This window comes from Oncorhynchus kisutch, linkage group LG2, assembly GCF_002021735.2.
Source record: "Oncorhynchus kisutch isolate 150728-3 linkage group LG2, Okis_V2, whole genome shotgun sequence".
NCBI classification, from domain to species: Eukaryota; Metazoa; Chordata; class Actinopteri; order Salmoniformes; family Salmonidae; genus Oncorhynchus; species Oncorhynchus kisutch.
This window is the reverse complement of record NC_034175.2, coordinates 44,468,676-44,491,007: the sequence shown is the minus strand read 5'-3', so window position 1 is coordinate 44,491,007 and position 22,332 is coordinate 44,468,676. Positions and strand designations below refer to the sequence as shown.

Here is a 22,332-nt window from a genome sequence, read left to right as displayed (position 1 = left end):
GAACTTGTTTTTACGGAAGAGCATTGTTATGTAACCTACTCTTATTTTTGGCTTTCTTGAAATAAATATTTTAGGCCCACTTGTTTTTGCCCATTCATTTTTTGTATTTTGCTAAGCCTTTTATAGTGAATGGTTGGTGCTAATGGATGGTGTAAAAACAAGATAAAACTAAATCCATACTTTGAAACCAAAATACATTGTAGAGACTAGATACAGGCCTTCAGCCTTTATGTAACCATATTAACTAATTTATATACAATATTCTGCCCATAATAACTAATGTATATAGGTCTAGCCTACAATATTCTGCCCATATGAACTAATGTATATACAACATTTGTAGCCATATGTGACTTAATGAATAGCAGTAAACATGCAGTGCCTGCCCATATGAACGAATGTACCTTATAGGTTCTACAATATTTATAGCCATTCATAATTTAATGAAAAGCAGTAAACATTGTTTGGCATGATTTAATAACGGTCTCATAAACAGAATCACGCAATAGGCTACAGCTCACTTCACAGCTTCCCCTGTGCTTCACAGCTTTCCCTGTGCTTCACAGCTTCCCCTGTGCTTCACAGCTTCCCCTGTTCTTCACAGCTTCCCCTGTGCTTCACAGCTTCCCCTGTTCTTCACAGCTTCCCCTGTGCTTCACAGCTTTCCCGGGAAACTCTATGTATTGTAGCCTCACCCGGGCGAAAGATCAACTTCTTCTGCAGTGTTTGCGGTAAAATATTGCAACAAGTAAAATATTGCAACAAGTTAGCCATGTGCTTTTTTTTCTCCCTGACCAAAACACGAAGGCTTTTCTTTCTTCCTATCATACAGTACATTTGATTATTTCACATGGAGAAATAAAAAAAGCTAAAAGGGCTGGCTAACAGGCTAAAGCCCACTAGCCAGGCTGCCAGCTAGCTACTATCTAATATTTTAAATAACTAACCCAAGATTGACCACAGCCTGTTGTTTCCAATGGGAGCAAATGAATCACAGTGGGCAGAGCCAAGCACGAGCTAGCGAGATCCTACTGGCGCGTTCTAGCATGTATTTGCACATTTATGTTAGGGACTCCCTACTCTGTGAAGTCTACAAAACATAGTCCACTGTGTTCGCAACTGATTCTAGTTTAGGGAACAGAAAACGATATTGCCAAGACCAAGATAGAGTGAGAGGAGATGCTGTGTACAATTCAAGGCTTAGCTCATCAGACAATAACATTTTCCCTCACATAACCTTTAGAGCAGATTGAGGTGGTCAGTCATTGACATCCTATTTGGTCCACAGGCATAGCTTAGCAGAAGGACCCCATAAATAACCTTTGTTAAAGTCCTTTTAAGACCTATTAAGTATTACTGACTATGACTGTCCTAAGTGTATTGAGCATGACTTGATATCTATAGCCAGTGTTATGAATATGAAATACTGTATGTAAAATATACTGTATGTGCTTCCAGTGGTGTAAAGTACTTAGGTAAAAATACTTTAAAGTACTACTTAAGTAGTTTTTTTTGTGGTATCTGTACTTTACTATGTATTTTTTTTTACAACTTTTACTTTTCTACAATCCTGAAGAAAATGATATACTTTTGACTCAATACATTTTCCCTGACACCCAAAAGTACTTACATTTTGAATGCTTAGCAGGACAGGAAAGTGGTCCAATTCATGCACGCATCAAGAGAACATCTCTGGGCATCCCTATTGCCTCTGATCTGGCGGACTCACTAAACACAAATGCTTCGTTCGTAAATTATGTCTGAGTGTTGGAGTGTCCCCCTGGCTATTAATAAATAAATACAAATAAGAAAATTGTGCCGTCTGGTTTGCTTAATTTAAGTAATTATAAATTATTAATAATTTTACTTTTGATACTTAAGTACAGTATATTTTAGCAATTACATTGACTTTTGATACTAATAATAAATACTTTTAGACTTTTACATAATTCATATTTTACTAGGTGACTTTCACTTTTACTTGAGTCATTTTCTATTGAGGTATCTTTACTTTTACTCAAGTATGACAATCGGGTACTTTTTTCACCACTGTGTTCTCTATTCTTTTGCAGGTTCTGTCATACCATGCAACCTGTTCCAAGACTGAGGTCGACAAATTCAAGGTATTAGGTCTTATTCTTATATGAGAGAGAAAGTGTGTGTGTGTGTGTGTGTGTGTGTGTGTTGTTTGAAATGTCTGATACAACATACTTTGGTGATATCATCATAAACCTACTGCATACCCCTTACAAATATAGTTTTTTTGTGTGCATGGTGTGCTATTAGCGTGCTAACACTCATTGAGACAGACTGGTAGAATAGCTAGCATCACTATAGCTATAGCATTCACTGGTTGAAGTTGAAGTAACTTTTGACTGTAATGGAGTTGACTGGTGACTTTGACATGAATATATATCATTCACAACAATGGTACTGGAGCTATAATACAGTTATAATTTTTTTTAAACTCTGTGTTGTTATTACTTGAATTATTTTGCTATAATTGGGCAACTCAACAGGCTGGTTGAGATGTTTGTGATGCATTATCTATTAAAGCTTAAGTAAAGCAAACAAACATTCTCATTTATGGCTTATACTGATGCTAAATATACATATTTTGCAGAATAATAATAATATTATATATACCGAACAAAAGACTGTGAATTGTGGGGAAAACCCCACTTGTAGTTCATCGCCCAGAGTAATATGTTTTTTTTTCAATTAAGAAATAACTTTCGGAATGAAGCTTTGGCACCCATTACCTTCCAATGTAAAATGAGAAATCATTAATGGTACTACATGATAGGAATAGATTGATGGCTTCTCCTCACGGACCTCATTTTCCAATTGCTTCCCTGGACTGCAGTGTGGTGCAAGGCAGCGTGCTGTATATACAGGTCGGGGCAGTACTCCTTCAAGTCCCACATGAAAACAACTAATTGTGGTATTTGGAATGAATTAGTCAATCAATAGCCAATCACTTTCATTGCATTATTTAGACAGTAATAGAGTGTGCCTCTGGAACCAATCCGAGAAAAAAAAACATTCTCAGAACTGTGTGATGTGTTAAATGTCTTTCTTGCTCTTTGATATGGGGCTTGTCCCGGTGGCCATTAGCACTGAGCATCAGCCGTGCAATGTGACATCTGTCAGATCTCCAGCCCCCTCACCACATGCAGGCACAGCACAGTGCTCAGCAGCACCCACCCTGTCTTTCCCCCGTTTCATAACTGGCCTACATACAGAACCTCAGTAAACACACTCTACCCCAGATTCCAGAGAATTGTAAATGTCACCAGCGGGGAAAAAAACTTGGCTAGAATTCATAACCTAAGGCGCTGAATTAGCCCGACGCACCTGCTGACCTGAAAGACAAACGGTTCCTAGAAAAGGTGGGCTTTCCTGGCTGCTCTGCTGTGTTCTCTTGGTGGAAGTGAGGCTGGATGGTACTTCTGCTGTGTCCTCTACCCGCAGCCCCAGGGATTGGGGAAGGAGAACAGCAACACCTTCATATTCTGAGATGTTACCTTATCCCTCTTAGAAAGAAAGACCAATGTAATCCAATAAGACAACAACTTCAATACTCAGTCTTTCTGAACAATTATGCTTTGGTTTTCATTCATGTGGATTGAAGTCTTGGGATAATTAAATTGGTTTAGTGGTGTTTCTGTGTTAGTATTATAGGTTAAATATAGAATACTACCACAATTTGTTAATGAGCTCACAGGAAGTTAACAACAATGAATTCCACTGGTGATACTTTCTCATTAATTGTCAACCCTTTCTAAACACGAGCTCTCAGAGTCCTCATTAGCAACTCTCCATATGTTGAATTTTCAGTGTCTCAAAATCGCACGACCCCCCCCCCCCCCCCCCTCTCTTCTTTCCATAACCCAGGCTGCTAACATCCCCCTTGTTTGCGAGCTTGGCATCGATAAGCTTTCCTTTGATGATTTCTCTCTGGATGTGGACGCCATGATAACCGCAGCCCTCAGGATGTTTATGGAGCTGGGCATGGTGCAGAAGTTCAAGATCGACTACGAGGTGAGAGCGGCTCTGACCCAATGCTCTGACAGAGCCCGCTATTCAGTCAAACATGCAGTGTGGTATTTACGCAGTAGCTTTTTCCACATGGTAAAATACAATTACTGTAATGGTTTTCAACAGGAAAGACCTACTACTACTACTACTTCTGCTACTGCTGCCACACACAGGTAACTGCCAAAATAAAGGAAACAAATGCACCTTGGCATAGATTCTACAAGTGTCTGGAACTCTATCGGAGGAATGCGACACCATTCTTCCACGAGAAATTCCATAATTTGGTGTTTTGTTGAGGGTGGTGGAAAACGCTGTCTCAGGCAACGCCCCAGAATCTGTTCAATTGGGTTGAGATCTGGTGACTGAGATGGCCATAGCATATGGTTTACATCGTTTTCATGCTCATCTAACCACTCAGTGACCACTAGTGCCCCGTGGATGGGGGCATTGTCATCCTATGGGGGCATAGCCATGGTAGCCAAAATAATTGCGTGCCCAGCATTTTTATACATGACCCTAAGCATGATGGGATGTGTGGAAGCATCTGCTTTTAATACACTTTGTATCCCTCATTTACTCAAGTGTTTCCATTATTGTGGCAGTTACCTGTAGCTTCACAATAGGAAGTGTGTGTTTGTTAACAACAGCAGTGGAAACACTGCTATGGCAGGTTAGATTGAGGCCACGATTCAATACGATTGCGGATTTGTACAATAAGCCATTAAAGACATTTCCGATTGAGCCTACATTTGCAGCGTAAATGATGTCTTTAAAACGTACATTGCCGACAAAGGGCGATCGGATTGAATCCCGGCCTGAATGTGAGAGCTGACGCACCAGCCTACTGTCTGCTGACGGACCCTGTTCTGTCCATCCCTCTTGTGCCCCTGACTCTCTACAGACTCTGTGCAGATGGCTGCTGACGGTCAGGAAGAACTACCGCATGGTGCTGTACCACAACTGGAGGCACGCCTTCAACGTCTGCCAGTGCATGTTCGCCATACTAACGGTGAATATGGAGAACGCACAGGGAGTCTAGCATTAACCTATCATTAGCCTAAACAGAGACCGTACAAATACACCACACGTGCCCCAACACATGTGGACACTGACTAATGCGCACCAACTGCTTCATCTTCTGTTCATTGTTCTCCATCTTCCTCGCGCTCCTTCTCAATCTTTTTGATGTAACCAAGCACAGCCTTATGCATGTCCCATCTGAATTGATTGTGCCAAGAGGGAGATTAAATAGTTGTGTGTAAGCCGTTTAGAGCCCAGGAGTGCTGTGTTTTAATAAGTAACCCAGACTTACAGTACACTACTACTAACTGTTGACCCCATAGCGACCTAACTCCAATTTTAGTTGTTTACTTCATTGCCATACTCATCCTACCTACAGTGTGTGTGTGTGTTTTAGTTTATGTTTGTGTGTGTGTGGTTTTATGTTTACTTGTGTGTGTGGCCCCTGAGTGACCTCCTGTCCCTGCTGTGTCCCTATAGACGGCAGGCTTCCAAGAGACCCTGACGGAGATTGAGATCCTGGCTCTTATAGTGGGCTGTGTCTGTCACGACCTGGACCACAGAGGAACCAACAACGCCTTCCAGGCCAAGTGGGTGACCCTGTCCGTAGACACACGCACGCTTGCAGGCACACATGCACAAGCACTCTAGTGATGCGTGGGTCAGTTATTTATTCACCCACACCCCGCCCGTAATTGCTATCCGCAACCGGCAAGCTATATATGATCAAGTGAAAATCTGAGGCCGCACCCAACCCTAACCCGCAAAAATAGAAAATGCTCTGTGCAGTCAGAGATGCCAGAAATATTTTGTTACGGGGGCTGTAGGATTTATTTTTTAAAGATGAATTTACATCGCCCTATATTTCTGCTTATAATTTCTGACATTTTGGTAGTCAATTTGTCTATAGTTAGATACATCTCATCTGTCATTACTTGTTGCCCTAGAAGAAGACTACATTTCCAAATGACATCAGTTTGACCTGTTTTAAGGGAATTACAAGCTATGAAAACAGCCCAACATGTTTCTGAGACGATTTCAGTTCGGCTTGGATGCATATTTTATGTCGTGGAAATACTATCAGCTTTTATGACGCTGATAAAGATAGCACATTTACAGACGGTCCCTAACCACGTATTCATTATCTCAAGATGCTGAAATAAATCAATCACAAATCATTTCTCCACTCGTTCCCTAGTAAACATTTATATTTGGTGTATAATTTTAATGTAAAAACTGCTTAATTCACCAGTAGTTTATATTATGTTAGGCTATGTGAGAGGTTATAGACCATTGGCAGTCAGTGCTGTTGCACACTCTTGCCTGCATCTAGCTGATCTAGGGTGTAATCATTAGTCCAACAGTTGCAAACAAGAGTTTATATTGGACAAATTCAGGTATGTTTATCCCCGTTTCGTTCCGTTTGCTTCCGTTTAGGAAAAGTTTTTCAACAGAATGAGAGAAGGAATACAACATTTGCTTGTGATCAGGGATGTACCCTGATCACAAGCAAATGTTGTATTCCTTCTCTCATCTATGTGCTCTCCTCCTCTCACCTTTTCCCCTCACTTGTGGACTTCAGTGCATAACGGAGCTGTCTGTGACCAGGCAAAAAAAACGTTACACACAGCCTACATCGTTGTCACCATATTAGCTAAAGTAGCGTCATAGTCAACATAGCTAGTAGAACTAACACGTTAGTAAACCTTCTTCAATCATGCAGTACAGTATACAGCCAGTATGCAGTTACACCAGCGGGCTCCAGTGGCAATAAATGACCTTGACGGAAGAGTTCCAGTGTTGGATAGTCATAGCCAGCTAGCTAACATAGCATCTGTCTGTTTGAGACGTGTATTTGAGTAAGCTAAACTAGCTAGCTGCATTTGATAGCTTAGTTAGTGAAAGTGAAGAAGAAAAAAAAAGAAATCTCTCTCCACATTTTATGCACTGCAGTGCTAGCTAGCTGTAGCTTATGCTTTCAGTACTAGATTCATTCTCTGATCCTTTGATTGGGTGGACAACATCTCAGTTCATGCTGCAAGAGCTCTGATAGGTTGGAGGATGTCCCCTGGAAGTTGTCATAATTACAGTGTAAGCCTATGGAAGGGGGTGAGAACCATGAGCCTCATAGGTTTTGTATTGAAGGGTTAGGGTTAGCCCTAACCCTAACCCAGAGGAGGACAGAAGCTAGCTGTCCTCCAGCACTAGCATGGTGCTACCCTACAGAGTGCTGTTGAGGCTACTGTAGATCTTCATTACAGAACAGTGTGTTTTAATCAATTATTTGGTGACGTGAATATATTTTGTATAGTTATTATCTAACTTTTTAAGCGTTTCACAATTAAAATGTTTATGAAATTCACTGAGGAGGATGGTCCTCCCTTTCCTCCTCTGTGGATCCTCCACTGTTATAGACAGTACAGTTCCCTTGACGTGCCATATTTGAAGTCCCAGTTTTGTGACTGTCAAATTTGAACGGGGCCTCACAATCATCACACATAAGATCTTTCTCAAACATTAGGCTACTGTCCTGGCCCTCCCTTGTCTTTATCTTCAACTCTCCATTTCACAACATTCCTCAAACTGAATTCACCTCCAACCTTTTTGCCTCAGTGGATCGGCGTTAACTTTTCTACCCAAGTTTCCAAAAGCATTTGGTAATTGTTGTGTATTTGGCTCGCGTACAGTTAGACCTTAAAGCTTAGGCTTACGCACTAACGCCAGATAAAAATAATGTAAGAAAAAAACTCAATGTAGTCTATCAGTATTAGTTGCACAATAATGATACATTCATGGATCGTTTATGCATTGTTTTCTCTCTATGAGTCAACCCACCCATCACTAACACACACACACACTCTGTGCTCTGCTAGCCCACCTGCAACAATCTGTTGTAATCCAGCCCAGCTCAACTAGAGTGGAGAAACAAACTGCATAAGATGTACATAGGAGTCTGTTTGAGGGAGAGAGAGCGAGAGAGAGAGAGAGAGGATAGAGAGTTTAAACGCGGCTGGGGTGGAGAGCACAATTAGAGCCGCAGGAAAAACAACTGTTGAATCTAGTGGATCTGCCCACACACCGCAGTCACCATCAGGAGCCCATGTGTCATTTTGACCCATTGGCCCAGAATGATTCCAGATGGTGAACACTGAAGGTTTTCCCTCCACAGACTCTGATATTAGCTTCACTTGCTGCAATATTGAGCTGTGAGAACATGTTGACAGTGGACTGTGGAGTGATTTAGTGAAGAGACTTAGAGAGGTCTCAATGGAGGATCCTCTCTCTTCCAGTGTTTCTGTTGTGCTTTGCCTGTTTAACTCTTTTCTCTCGCTATGTATCCCCCTTTCTCTCTTTGACTTTCTCAGGACAGGTTCAGCCTTGTCTCTGCTGTATGGAACCTCAGCTACTCTCGAGCATCACCACTTCAACCACGCCGTAATGATCCTGCAGAGTGAGGTGAGCTCCATCACTGTGTTGCTACTGACAGACTACAAACATCATTTTGTGCAGGATTACAAAAAGCCACGTTCTCAGCGCGAGAAGCGATCAGAATAGACAAATATCATCCCCCCCCCTCCCCCCCAAAATATCTATGTCATTACAAAAACAATGATTGGTTTAGAGAGACGTTTTAAGCAAGCGACTGATTTTAGTGTGGTCAGACAGACTGATGGTAATTAGCTGTGTTTTCATGGTGTCTGCTGAAACAAGAGCTAGCCAGCAGGGCTCCAATAGACTCGTTATCACGACGCTGACGACACAGTAAGCTGACAAATGTTTGCTGTGACTAGCATAATGGTTTCTGTTGATACAGTGTCTGAATTACTGCCATGGTCATTAGCATATCATTGAGCAGTGCGTCTAATTGAAGGGGAAAAGAACGAGCGCACGGATTCAGTCCACCAACCAGAGCAGGAACCATTCATTAAAACGGAACGTCTCGACGAACGAACGCCACTCTCTCCGTTATCAGTCTTTCCCCCTCTCTCTCTCTCTCTCTCTCTCTCTCTCTCTCGCTCTCTCTCTCTCTCCCTCTCATTAAGATAGAGTGAAGAAAAAACAAACTCTACATCTCTGACGTTACGGTATTCAATATTTCATGGGAACCAATGAACTGAGGATCGAGGCTGGTCTTGCAGTGCTGAAGAAAACCTGTCTCAGCTCGAGCGTGAACAGAGAGAATCAGGGGTCACCCGGTTCAAGAAGCCCCTCTCTCCTTCCCCATATCTCACCATCTCTCTCTTCTTGGGCATTCCCCTGGTGATGGGCACTCTAAGTGGGACTGGGATATATTATATATATATATATATGATGGAGAGAGATCTGTTGGAATGATATGAAAAGGAGAGAGAGTGAGAAGTGGCACTTACTTCTTAAGAGCTTTCCCTCTGATCCCTGATGGTTCGGTCTCCAGCCTCTGGCAGATTTGCCTTTGACTCCAGGCACGCACACACACACACACACACAGTGAGTGTCACGCTCACACCATCCCCTTTATCAGCACTACACATAAACATGTGACACTTGAGGAATCCCTCTCAAGTCACAGACTGAATGTGCTGACAGCCACAAAGTCATGCTGGAGCTGCTAGTCAGATCATGACACCTTTATTTTGCTCATGTACAGATTGGACTAGATTTCGCCACAAAACACTGTTTCGGTTATTTATTCACCTGTACCGGGTAAGGAAATCTATTAAAAATATTGTGTTCCCGTTGATGAAATAAACAAAGCCTGGTACCAGATCTGTTTGTGCTCTTGCCAACGTATATGCTGTCATTGTTGAGCCAACGTATATATGCTGTCATTGTTGAGCCAACGTATATATGCTGTCATTGTTGAGCCAAGAGTGACAGGGAGTGACAGGGAGCATAATAGCACAAACAGACTGGCTCTCAGGCTGAATTAGACAGTGATTGATGAAATGTTTTCTGAGCCTCTTCTTCTGTGTGTGCAGGGACACAACATCTTCTCCAACCTGTCGTCCAGAGAATACGGTGACCTCATGCAGCTTTTGAAACAGTCCATCCTGGCCACAGACCTCACTCTATACTTCGAGTATGTACCTTATTGTATCCGGCTGAATGGGATTTGATATAGACATATTTGACGATATCGTCTCATACAGCATAAAGCGTAGAGCAGTCAGTTATTTGTTTTGTCAATATTATAGCGGGTTTCATCTTCTTTTTTTTAAATCTTTTTTTTTACACACCAACAGGTAAGAATGCATTGTTTATATTCTCATGCTCCCAGCTCTTGGTTAGATAACAGATATTCTAGTCTGTACTGCCTCCTTGTGGATTGTATATCACTCACACTAGAATGAACAAAATGGCCTAGAATTCATCCTTCCTCTCTTTTAGGAACAGGAACACGTTTTTTGAGCTGGTCAACAAAGGCGAATACAATTGGAACGTGAAAGGCCACAGAGACATGTGTAGGTAAGTAAATCATTGTGATGCAGAAAACGTGTTTCTTTTGAGGGCGTTGTGTGTGTTTCAACTGAGATTACGAATGTCTGACTGAACTTTCACAGGTCCATGTTGATGACAGCATGTGACTTGGGGGCCGTCACCAAACCCTGGGAAATATCACGCAAGGTGAAAAGGGCAAGCTATTTCATTCACGCACACAGAAAAAGTGTATATTAGGATATTGTGAATACTCTCAGGCCTGGCCTGTATTGTAGAAGTCCTTGTATTCTCTCATGCTAACAGTTGTTCTGATGTTCTCCTGTTAGGTGGCAGAACTGGTCACCAGCGAGTTTTTTGAGCAGGGGGACAGAGAGAGATCTGAACTGAAGCTCACCCCATCTGTGAGTTCATCATCATATGAGCAAATCTCACTGTTGTTTTTGGGCTATATAAAGCCTATGACATAGGCAGTGGTGAAAGTAAGGCTGTATGGTTCGGTACGGCGTCGCGGCAAAATGAATAGTGGGGTAACACTGTACAGGTAAAATATTTTTTATTTCACCTTTATTTAACCAGGTAGACCAGTTGAGAACAAGTTCTCATTTACAACTGCGACCTGGCCAAGATAAAGCAAAGCAGTGCGACAAAAACAACAACACAGAGTTACACATGGGATAAACAAATGTACAGTCAATAACACAATATAAAAATCTGTATACAGTGTGTGCAAATGAGGTAAGGCAATAAATAGGCCAATAGTGGCAAAGTAATGACAATTTAGCAATTTACACTGGAGTGGTATATGTGCAGATGACGATGTGCAAGTAGAAATACTGGTGTGCAAAAGAGCAGAAAAACAAAAACAAATATGGGGATGAGGTAGGTAGTTGGTTGGATGGGCTATTTACAGATGGGCTGTGTGCTCTGACAGCTGACGCTTAAAGTTAGTGAGGGAGATATAAGTCTCCAACTTCAGTGATTTTTGCAATTCGTTCCAGTCATTGGCAGCAGAGAACTGGAAGGAAAGGCGGCCAAAGTAGGTTTTGGCTTTGGGGATGACCAGTGAAATATACCTACCTGCTGGAGCGTGTGCTACAGGTGGGTGTTGCTATGGTGACCAGTGAGCTGAGATAAGGCGGAGCTTTACCTAGCAAAGACTTATAGATGACCTGGAGCCAGTGGGTTTGACAACGAATATGTAGTGAGGAACAGCCAATGGGAGCATACAGGTCACAGTGGTGGGTAGTATATGGGGCTTTGGTGACGAAATGGATGGCACTGTGATAGACTGCATCCAATTTGCTGAGTAGAGTGTTGGAGGCTATTTTGTAAATGACATTGCCGAAGTCAAGGATTGGTAGGATAGTCAGTTCTATGAGGGTATGTTTGGCAGCATGAGTGAAGGAGGCTTTGTTGCGAAATAGGAAGCCGATTCTAGATTTAATTTAGGATTGGAGATGCTTAATATGAGTCTGGAAGGAGAGTTTACAGTCTAGCCAGACACCTAAATATTTATAGTTGTCCACATATTCTAAGTCAGAACCGTCTGGAGTAGTGATGCTAGTCAGGCGAGCGGGTGCGGGCAGCGATCGATTGAAGAGCATGCATTTAGCTTTACTAGCATTTAAGAGCAATTGGAGGCCACGGAAGGATGGCGTTGAAGCTCGTTTGGAGGTTTGTTAACACAGTGTCCAAAGAAGGGCCAGATGTATACAGAATGGTGTCGTCTGCGTAGTGGTGGATCAAAGAATAACACGCAGCAAGAGTGACATTATTGATATATACAGAGAAAAGAGTCGGCCCGAGAATTGCCAGAGACTGCCAGAGGTCCGGACAACAGGCCCTCTGATTTGACACACTGAACTCTATCTCAGAAGTAGTTAGTGAACCAGGCGAGGCAGTCATTAGAGAAACCAAGGCTGTTGAGTCTTCCTATAAGAATGCTGTGATTGACAGAGTTGAAAGCCTTGGCCAGGTCGATGAAGACGGCTGCACAGTACTGTCTTTTATTGATGGTTGTTATAATATCGTTTAGAACCTTGAGCGTGGCTGAGGTCAACCCGTGACCAGCTCGGAAACCAGATTGCACAGCGGAGAAGGTATGGTGGGATTCGAAATGGTCAGTGATCTGTTTATTAACTTGGCTTTCGAAGACTTTAGAAAGGCAGGGCATGATGGATATTGGTCTGTAACAGTTTGGGTCTAGAGTGTCTCCCCCTTTGAAGAGGGGGTTGACCGTGGCCGCTTTCCAATCTTTAAGAATCTCAGACGATATGAAAGAGAGTCTGAACAGGCTAGTAATAGGGGTTGCAACAATGGCGGCGGATAATTTTAGAAAGAGAGGGTCCAGATTGTCTAGCCCAGCTGATTTGTAGGGATCCAGATTTTGCAGCTCTTTCAGAACACCAGCTGTCTGGATTTGGGTGAAGGAGAAGCGGAGGGGGGCTTGGGCTATCACAATCATTAAAAAATATCAAGAAAACTGTAGGCTTTTACACCATTATTTATCATTACTGCATGTCAGAGGCATGGAAAATGAACGCATGGCCTTGAAAACCGGTGGTATAGCCTTACGCTCCGAAATGCGATGTGGTTCGACAAGAAGCTTGTGCACACATACTCTCACCCCTGGCCATAGGATTTATAGTCCAGACATGGTTCACTTGTTACATAGAGCTTGCATCACACTGTGTGAGAGAGGAGAGTTGTCAACTCGTACATAGTGTCCCTCTACAGTAGGGTTCCCTGACTGGAACCCAAGTTTTCGGAGCAAAATTGTTTAATTGTTGGACTGTCAAAAAAAACACCAGCAAATCAGCTCCAAGTGATTTGAATACTGTTCCAAAATATTCCCACGCATAACAGAGAGATATACTGTATGTGATCGTATATACAAATGTAAGCAAGGTTTGAAATGATTATGTTTTAATCAAAATATTATATCTGTTTGGGCTTCTTATGCTCTAAAATTGATTTGTAATTATATTCTGTCCCTCTGACCATCCGCTCAAGAAAAATAATCTTGTTGATGATCCCTGCTCTACAGTACCTTAAGCAGTATTTGGACTAGGTTTTTAATTAGGCGGCTCTGTATGTCCTAGAATAATGCTCTTGTTACCAAACACGTACAACATCAATTAAACCTCTGCCCCTGTCTATAGTTTACAGAAAGAAGTGACAACGACACCTTCCTCTAATCCCATTGGCTGCCGTGTCCTTCTAACCTGTATACAACAGGGGCCATAAAATGTATCATAACTCTTCCATGAATGATTTTAAAAAATCCTGCAAGATAATCCTAGATAAATGTAGATTCAGTGTCTTACTTTGGTCAGCCTTGACATGAGGCAACCCATCGTTCTACACTGAGTGTACAAAACATTAGGAACACCTTCCCAATATTGAGCTGCATCCCTTTTTGGCCTCAGAACAGCCTCAATGTTGACTCCAATGCTTTGGGTGGTGGACCATTCTTGATACACACAGGAAACTGTTGACAATGAAAAACCCAGCAGCGTTGCAGTTCTTGACACACTCAAACCGGTGTGCCTGGCACCTACTACCATACCCTGTTCAAAGGCACTTAAATATTTTGTCTGGCCCATTCACCCTCTGAATGGCACACATACACAATACATGTCTCAGTTGTCTCAAGGCTTAAAAACCCTTCATCTACACTGATTGAAGTGGATTTAACAGGTGGCACCAATAACAGATCCTAGGTTTCACCTGGTCAGTCTATGTCATGGAAAGAGCAGGTGTTCTTAATGTTTTGTACACTCAGTGTATATTCTACATGTATAAGTCCTGTATTCAAAGCCAATGCACTAAAATAGAAGAGTTGCTGGTGTTTTATTTTGGAGCTTTGAAGTCCAAACGGTGCTGAAGGTTCTTAGGGAGGAGAGCAGAGTAGCGTCCGTCTGTAATTACTGCCAGTTGACTAATCATGCCCGGCCACATTGGTTCCCCTCTGAAGTAGCTAGCTAATGCACTTGCCTCAGGTTGCTTTGCAGCCTGTGTCAAACCCTTTAGCGCTTAGCGTGTGTGTGGGCGTTGTGAATTAAATATTCAACTCAATATTCAAGCGTAGCCCAGTAACTATCTGTGCAGCGCAGCCCCTCTCTCTCTCTCTCTCTCTCTCTCTCTCTGTGTCTCTCTCTCTGTGTCTCTCTCTCTGTGTGTGTCTCTCTCTCTCTCTGTGTCTCTCTCTCTCTGTGTGTCTCTCTCTCTCTGTCTCTCTCTCTCTCTGTGTCTCTCTCTCTCTCTGTGTGTGTCTCTCTCTCTCTCTGTCTCTCTCTCTGTCTCTCTCTCTGTCTCTCTCTCTCTGTCTCTCTCTCTCTGTCTCTCTCTCTCTCTCTGGGGCCTCAGAAGTTCATGCAGCAAGAGAGGAGACTGAGGCAGAATGGAAAATAGGAACTGGAATGAACTTGTTTGGCATAATGGTAAAGGGTGCATTTTATGCATTCAGTTCTACAACAGTTCTATTGCAGTACTGAAGTGTACATTCATGTTGTAGGACTAGGAGCCACACCCCTTTTTTCTCATACTCTTATTTTGCTGTTTTCACAACCACAATTATCGGCGCAGTTGCTGGCGTTGGCGCGAAAGGGCTGGGTTTTGATGAATGAACAAGTTGTGGGTGTATCGAGGCTTGGCCCCTCACTGGCCAATCAGGATGTGCTCCATGGCTAAATAAGTTGTTGCTTCAAGTTGTGTATATTTACAGTCTTTTATGTATTGCCTTGGAATCAAATCCAATTCCAATGTAGACCTATCCCATCTATTCGAAATATGTTAACTTGAACCTGTTTGGAGTCCACATTGTTCTAAGAAATTGCATAGCTTCAATGTAGAAATATACTGATATAGAGGCTAGGACTGCTGTGAATGACATTATGGCTGAGAATGGACATGCCAAAGGTTTTCAATAAGTAAGATTCAATTCATTATTCATAAGGCCTAAAAAAAGAGATTTGAATCCAATTCTCAACAAAACAAAACAACTTGTTTTAAATATGCTATATCTAAGTACACGTCCAGGCTCCATAATTGGTTCCCATGCCCATATAATATTAAAACAACACAGACTGTGGAGGGTTTTACACACATCTAAACTTTTCATAATGGCCGGGACAAAGATCCAATATAAAGAGAAAGGGAGAATGTCCACTCACGGTTGTCCTGCTCCCAAATATAATGTTTTATAGACATATTGGAACCATCTTACAGATCGCGTTCACACTTCTCCAGAAGTTGCGTGCCACGGACGTTCTCACCATAAAACCAGGACAGTGAATATTTGTAATAAATTTGGTTTTAATACAATTCTATGAAAAACAAGCAACCTGTTCTAAAATCGCTAGCATAAAAAAAAAGGCACAACACATTACTGTTGAACCAGCCTTCGTTGTAGTAGGCCTAGGGTAAGGGTAGCCCACGGAGGGCTTGCGTTTAAAAAATAGGAAACGGAAAACAAACAATTGTTACAGGAAAATAACTTCTAAATAGGAGGGTCACTGGTACTCACAGAGGGTTTCATCTCTCGTTTCATGATGGGCATGGACACATGTAGCCTATATCACGGAGGGGGTTTTACACACGTCCAAAGCATAACTAAAATAATGTAGGTCTGCCTACAATACATAGATAAAAAGGGAATGTCAGCTCACTGTTTTACTCCTCACAAACTTCATATTTTAATACAACTTTGGTGAATAAGATTTATTTCCAAGCGGTCTCATGAGCCAAACACTATATCAACAGTCTAGACTAGCCTACTTGATTAAATTGGGCAGGACAAAAAGAAAACAGCCTTCGTTTAAAAAAAATATTTAACCTTAATTTAAACTAATCAAGTCAGTTAAGAACAAATTCTTGTTTACAATGACGGCCTACCCCGGCAAACCTGGACGACGCTGGGCCTATTGTGCACCGCCCAATGAGACTCCCAATCACGGCCGGATGTGATACAGCCTGGATTCGAACCACAGGTGTCCGAGCTGTGTGCTAGTATTTTAGGGCATAAGCCTAAACTTTAGGGCTTAATTGTACACATGTCAAATAGCCTACACAGCCAATCGCCAAATAATGCTTTTGGGAACGGGCAGAAAGCCAAATAATGCTTTTGGGAACGGGCAGAAAGCCAAATAATGCTTTTGGGAACGGGCAGAAAGACAAATCATGCTTTTGGGAATGGGCAGAAAGCCAAATAAGGCTTTTGGGAACGGGCAGAAAGCCAAATAAGGCTTTTGGTAACAGGCAGAATGCCAAATAATGCTTTTGGGAACAGGCAGAATGCCAAATAATGCTTTTGGGAACAGGCAGAAAGCCAAATAATGCTTTTGGGAAAGGACAGAAAGCCAAATAATGCTTTTGGGAACGGGCAGAAAGCCAAATAATGCTTTTGGGAAAGGACAGAAAGCCAAATAATGCTTTTGGGAATGGGCAGAAAGCCAAATAATGCTTTTGGGAACGGGCAGAAAGACAAATAATGCTTTTGGGAACGGGCAGAAAGACAAATAATGCTTTTGGGAACGGGCAGAAAGACAAATGATGCTTTTGGGAACGGGCAGAAAGACAAATAATGCTTTTGGGAACAGGCAGAAAGCCAAATAATGCTTTTGGGAAAGGACAGAAAGCCAAATAATGCTTTTGGGAACGGGCAGAAAGCCAAAAAATGCTTTTGGGAAAGGACAGAAAGCCAAATAATGCTTTTGGGAACGGGCAGAAAGCCAAATAAGGCTTTTGGGAATGGGCAGAAAGCCAAATAATGCTTTTGGGAAAGGACAGAAAGCCAAATAATGCTTTTGGGAAAGGACAGAAAGCCAAATAATGCTTTTGGGAATGGGCAGAAAGCCAAATAATGCTTTTGGGAAAGGACAGAAAATGTTAATACTGCAGTGACACCTCTTGCATTGAGATGCAGTATCTTAGACCACTGCGCCACTCGGGAGCCCCCTAGCATACCGTCCCCCTCTCATTAAGAGGAGGGGAGGGTATGCTTGGTTTTTAATAAAATATACAGTATCCAGGCACTAAAAGCACATCTTGTCCCATGTGCAGATGGGCTGTGTTTGTCACGGCTGGATAAGCTGCATTTCCGCTGTCAAAGTTCATGCCATAACCAACTGTGTTACTGCTAAAACCAGCTTTTGGTTGGTCTTAAACATCCTGACCAGTGCTGCCTGAAATTAGCACTTTAAGGTGTGTGTTTAAGGATACACCTTAAATATATCCACCCCTCCCATCTGAGAGCAAGCATGCTGATGTTAGACAGATAAATTGCCGAACCTGGCGTTAGGGCTGGAAAATGCCAGTGTGACAGTTTTTAAATGACGAAATTGCAAACTAACGTGCGTTTGACACGAGCGCCGCCTTAACGCCAGAAATAGAGCCATATATGTTATTCTCAGAGGTAGACTGGCTCTGGCAGCCTAAACAGACAAAAACTAAGTCTAAATGTGAATCGATTCTCAATTGCAATACGGTTCTAGAAACATAAAGCTCTTTACTTTTATATCACATTAAAATAAATTCACAAATGCAAAATATACATTTACCGGAGCATGCTAGATAGCTAGTTAGCACAGGTGGTCCCTCGATCTTCTATCTCTCTTCCGGAAACACTTGCTGTAACATGAAGATATGACCGTTTGGAAACACTAACCCTATAAAGGTGTATCAATTTAACCTTTTCTTTTTTGGAAATGATTTTTATGATGATATGTAAGATAAAGTCCTTGTGCTTCCAAAAGCGTACCGCAGGCGGTGTGTGTTAATGTTCAGACCGAGTATCTGGGCTCTTATGTGTAATGTAATGGAACTGAGAATCATGATCCAGGGCTAGTGTGTCTGTAGGAAGGAAGTGGAACAAACAGTGAAGGAATCATGAGGCTTAAGCATGTGTTTGTGTTCCAGGCCATTTTTGATCGAAACCGGAAGGACGAGTTGCCGGGGCTGCAGCTGGAGTGGATCGATGGGATCTGTACTCCGCTTTATGAGGTAATCCTCTGCAATGCCACCACAGCCTCCCCAAACCCTAAGGGACTCAATCTACTGCTCTCACTACCACCAAGCACCACTCGCCGAATAGCCCCCTCTACAGAGGAGGCCGTCCTTCGCCTGTCATTGTCCCTAATGACGCCAGCAGTGGAAATGTCACTGCAGTAAACATTCTTTTCCTTTTAGAGACACCTCTTAGAAAAATAAGGTATTTTTTTTAAATCTCTGAAATAACTCCAAGGACGTGTACTATCTATTTGAGAATACTGCACTAGAATGAGACCTCGTTTCCGGATCTTGAGAATGCCAAGGCAAACAAATGAATGAGGGAAGCATTGACGTTAGTGATGATGATACAGTATATTACATGCTTAACTCCCTTTAATGCAGGTATAGTGTGCCTCAACTGCACAGCACTGAAAGAGGGAATGAATAGGGAGAGTCAGCTCTGTGCTCTCATTGTGTGCATGCGTGCGTGGGTGGGTGCGGATGAGCCAGGTCATGACGTCTGCGGCAGTGAGTGTGTGTGGGAGACCGAGGAAGACTGGATGACTGACTTCCAGGGAAGATCAAGGCCACTGATAAAGACAAAGATAGTTAGAGGCCAAGAGCACAAAGCAAACAAGTGAGAAATACAGGGAATGCCATACAGTATGCAGACAGTTACAGACATGATTTTTGCCAGATCAATGCTGCCAACAAAAAAAAAACTGTAAATATGTTTTCACATATATTTTGATTGACAAACGTAGGCCTGCTATATTGTAATATTAGGACAAATATGCTTTCAAACGTTTAATTCAGGAGCAACTTGTGTTCAAAGTGATGGTAGACTGCCATTTTTTCCCCCTACTGCTTTGATAACTCTACATTATTAGAACAAAGGGATTTGCTTTCTGTGTGTCTTTAGATTCAGACTCACACAGTGGCCTGCAAATGCTCATGTTTAGAGAATGCAGATATACAGCTCACGACCATACCGCCACCAATTAGAGGAGAGAGAGAGAGGGGAGCAGGAGGAAGTTCAGAGGGCGCCAGGGGTTTGTGTCTGTGGGAGGAAGAGCATCTCACTGATCTCCTTCTCCTCGTGCTACTGTGTGGCATATTAATCCCGCGTTATGTAACCTCCCATCTTCAAAGCCTACCAGATAACCATGGTGCTCCGTCTTTATCCCCACTCGTTCCGTCTACTGCACTGGAATACTGATGCTGGAACAAGATAGAGGGGTTTTTAGAATGAAGGAGGAAAGAGAAGAGAGACATTGGCAGGATCCTAGTTGGAAATCCTCCTCTATTCTCCAGCTGTACTTGTCAAACTCAGAGAGATTAAGTTGATCACAGAGTGGGTTTGTCCATCCAAGGAACGTGGTGCTATTGCAGCACCACACACAGGGTGCAATGTCAACTCCCTGACAGGAGTCAGTCTTTACTGAACCCTCACCATCTGTGGATGTGGAGACTGAGTGCTCTAACAACAACCTGCCATGGCGACTAGAAGGGAGCTGGTCCTGTGTAGTGTACGGCCGAGTCCCAAATGGCATCCTATTCCATATGACTTTGGTAAAAAAAGAAAAATTGTGCACTATATAGGGAATAAGGTACCATTTGGGACGTACCCTAGTGGTTCTGGTAATGGTAGAACTGTATGAATCAATGTGTCTGGAGCTCTCCAAAATTCGCAGTGGAAACACACCTTTTGGAATATTTCATGTTCACTATGGAATGTTGTGGACATACGGTCACTAGGTTCTAGTTAGAAGTGCAAACTAAAAGCCGTCTCTGGAAATGATTATGCATAGCATATGAATGAGAGGCCATGTGGCATCTTTTGATCATGTAAATGTAGTCTTGACTGCTGAACTGCACCCAATTAGAAAACATAACTTCCGTGTACCACCGCAATTGTTGTGTGAGTTTGTGAGTACACCCTCTGAACACACATGCTTTTCAAATCCCCCTAGCGGTTGTAACAGGTTTGACAGTTTCAGGCAACAGGCAGTTCCATAGATCATTTTCTGGCATGAGATTGTACTGATTTGACTCATAAAACATGTATGGAGATGCGCCACAGGCCAGCCATAACTGCACACTGGCGGGGATGATGAGATACTGAGCACATACTCATAGACAATTCTTGTAGCGTTTTATAACATTGTGAGTTATTCCACTCATATATATTAATACTGTGTATTGCGTCCTATGTCGCTATGTGTCTTGCTTGCCCCAGCCCATCACCACATATAAAGTTCCCTATCCGGATATAAAAGTAATGTGAATTGAATTGATAGCATAAATTAAATTATCCCCTGTTGTCATGGCGATGTGTACAGTTTCTCTTCCTAAATGGCGGCTTTGTGTTTTGTGTCTGTTGTGGAAAGTGTTTGAAACATGGGTTAATTAGTGTGCAATGGGAAGCCAAGTGATTTAGATAATATTTAAAGGAGCCTAAATGCAGTGTAAAGAGAAGAGAACCCCCCACGTCTCTGAGGTAATTCATTAAAGGCTGTATGAAAGGCAATGTGTCACAGTGACTGAATTGTCGTTTACAATTCCACAGCAAGAATGACACTAGTAACTAATTACAGTCCAGTAAGTCATTTTTTCTTCATATTAACCCAGTGAGTACCGTCCAACGCTGACATCTATGGGCATTGAAAAGATGTTGAAATTTGGTCTGTCCACAGATGTCCGGTCTAGACCGGACTTGATTCAGCCTAAACATAGACGTCTATGATTGGTTGAGATTTGTTCCAGACCGTTCTTGATTTGGCCCAAAAAAAGACGTCTATGATTGGTTCAGATCAAATCAAATTAAATGTTATTAGTCACATGCGCCAAAAACAACCTTACAGTGAAATGCTAACTTACGAGCCCCTAACCAACAATGCGGTTCAAAAAAAAAATAAAAAAATAAGAATAAGAAATAAAAGTAACAAGTAATGAAAGAGATATGGTCCAAGTTTTGACAGCACAGTACAGTAGAGCATGTATTCCCAAACTGGGGTACGCGTAATACCGTCGGGGGTACGCCAAATATAAATTCTTCACATTTTCAAACTACATTTATATTTTCCAACGGTGCTATACATTTGGGTGAGGTTTTTCTCTCTCCTGAGTAGCCACGTTTCACTGCCAAAAATAAAATTCACCCATCTAGTGTTCAGCGAAATAACAACACAATGTCAAATACAGGTATCCTAGTCAAATAATTAACATCCCAATCACATTAACCGTTACTCTCTCACGGGAAACCTTCACTCTTGCGCAGACATTTAGAAACAAAACATGACAATTTGAAAAATAAGCCACAACATTTTTTGGAGCGAGAATAAAGATGACTTTCGAGTAGTAAGACATGTATAAAAGCAACAGATACCATACCTGACCGCGGAATGCCTGACAGCTTGAAAGACGTTTTGGACACTACAGTGAGAATGGTTAACTTTGTTAAAGCAAGAACCCTGAACTCTCATGTATTTTCTGCATTATGCAATGATATTGGCAGCGACCATGTAACGCTGTTACAACACACAGAAGTGAGCTGGTTATCAAGAGGGAAAGTATTGACACTTTTTTTAAATTGCGAGACGAGCTTAAAGTTTTCCTTACTGACCATAATTTTCCCTTGTCTGACCGCTTGCCTGATGAAGAGTTTCTCACACAACTGGCCTATCTGGGTAATGATTTTTCTCGACTGAATGATCTGATTCTAGGATTACAGTGACTCTCCGCAACTATATTCAATGTGCGGGACAAAATTGAGGCTATGATTAAGAAGTTGGAGCTCTTTTCTGTGTGCATTAACAAGGACAACACACAGGTCTTTCCATCATTGTGTGATATTTTATGTGC

General features: G+C 42.2%; 1 protein-coding gene across 1 annotated transcript in view; it reads left to right on the top strand.

Moving 5' to 3' along the window:
- Window positions 1–22,332, top strand: part of LOC109866912 (phosphodiesterase 11a) — a 52,942-nt gene that overhangs the window by 27,670 nt on the left and 2,940 nt on the right. The window contains exons 10-19 of the mRNA XM_020455826.2: window positions 2,073–2,123; window positions 3,898–4,044; window positions 4,943–5,050; window positions 5,542–5,651; window positions 8,427–8,517; window positions 10,020–10,120; window positions 10,429–10,506; window positions 10,602–10,665; window positions 10,806–10,880; window positions 18,397–18,480. Coding sequence (XP_020311415.1) covers window positions 2,073–2,123; window positions 3,898–4,044; window positions 4,943–5,050; window positions 5,542–5,651; window positions 8,427–8,517; window positions 10,020–10,120; window positions 10,429–10,506; window positions 10,602–10,665; window positions 10,806–10,880; window positions 18,397–18,480 — 909 coding nt within the window. The remainder of the gene's footprint in view (window positions 1–2,072; window positions 2,124–3,897; window positions 4,045–4,942; window positions 5,051–5,541; window positions 5,652–8,426; window positions 8,518–10,019; window positions 10,121–10,428; window positions 10,507–10,601; window positions 10,666–10,805; window positions 10,881–18,396; window positions 18,481–22,332) is intronic.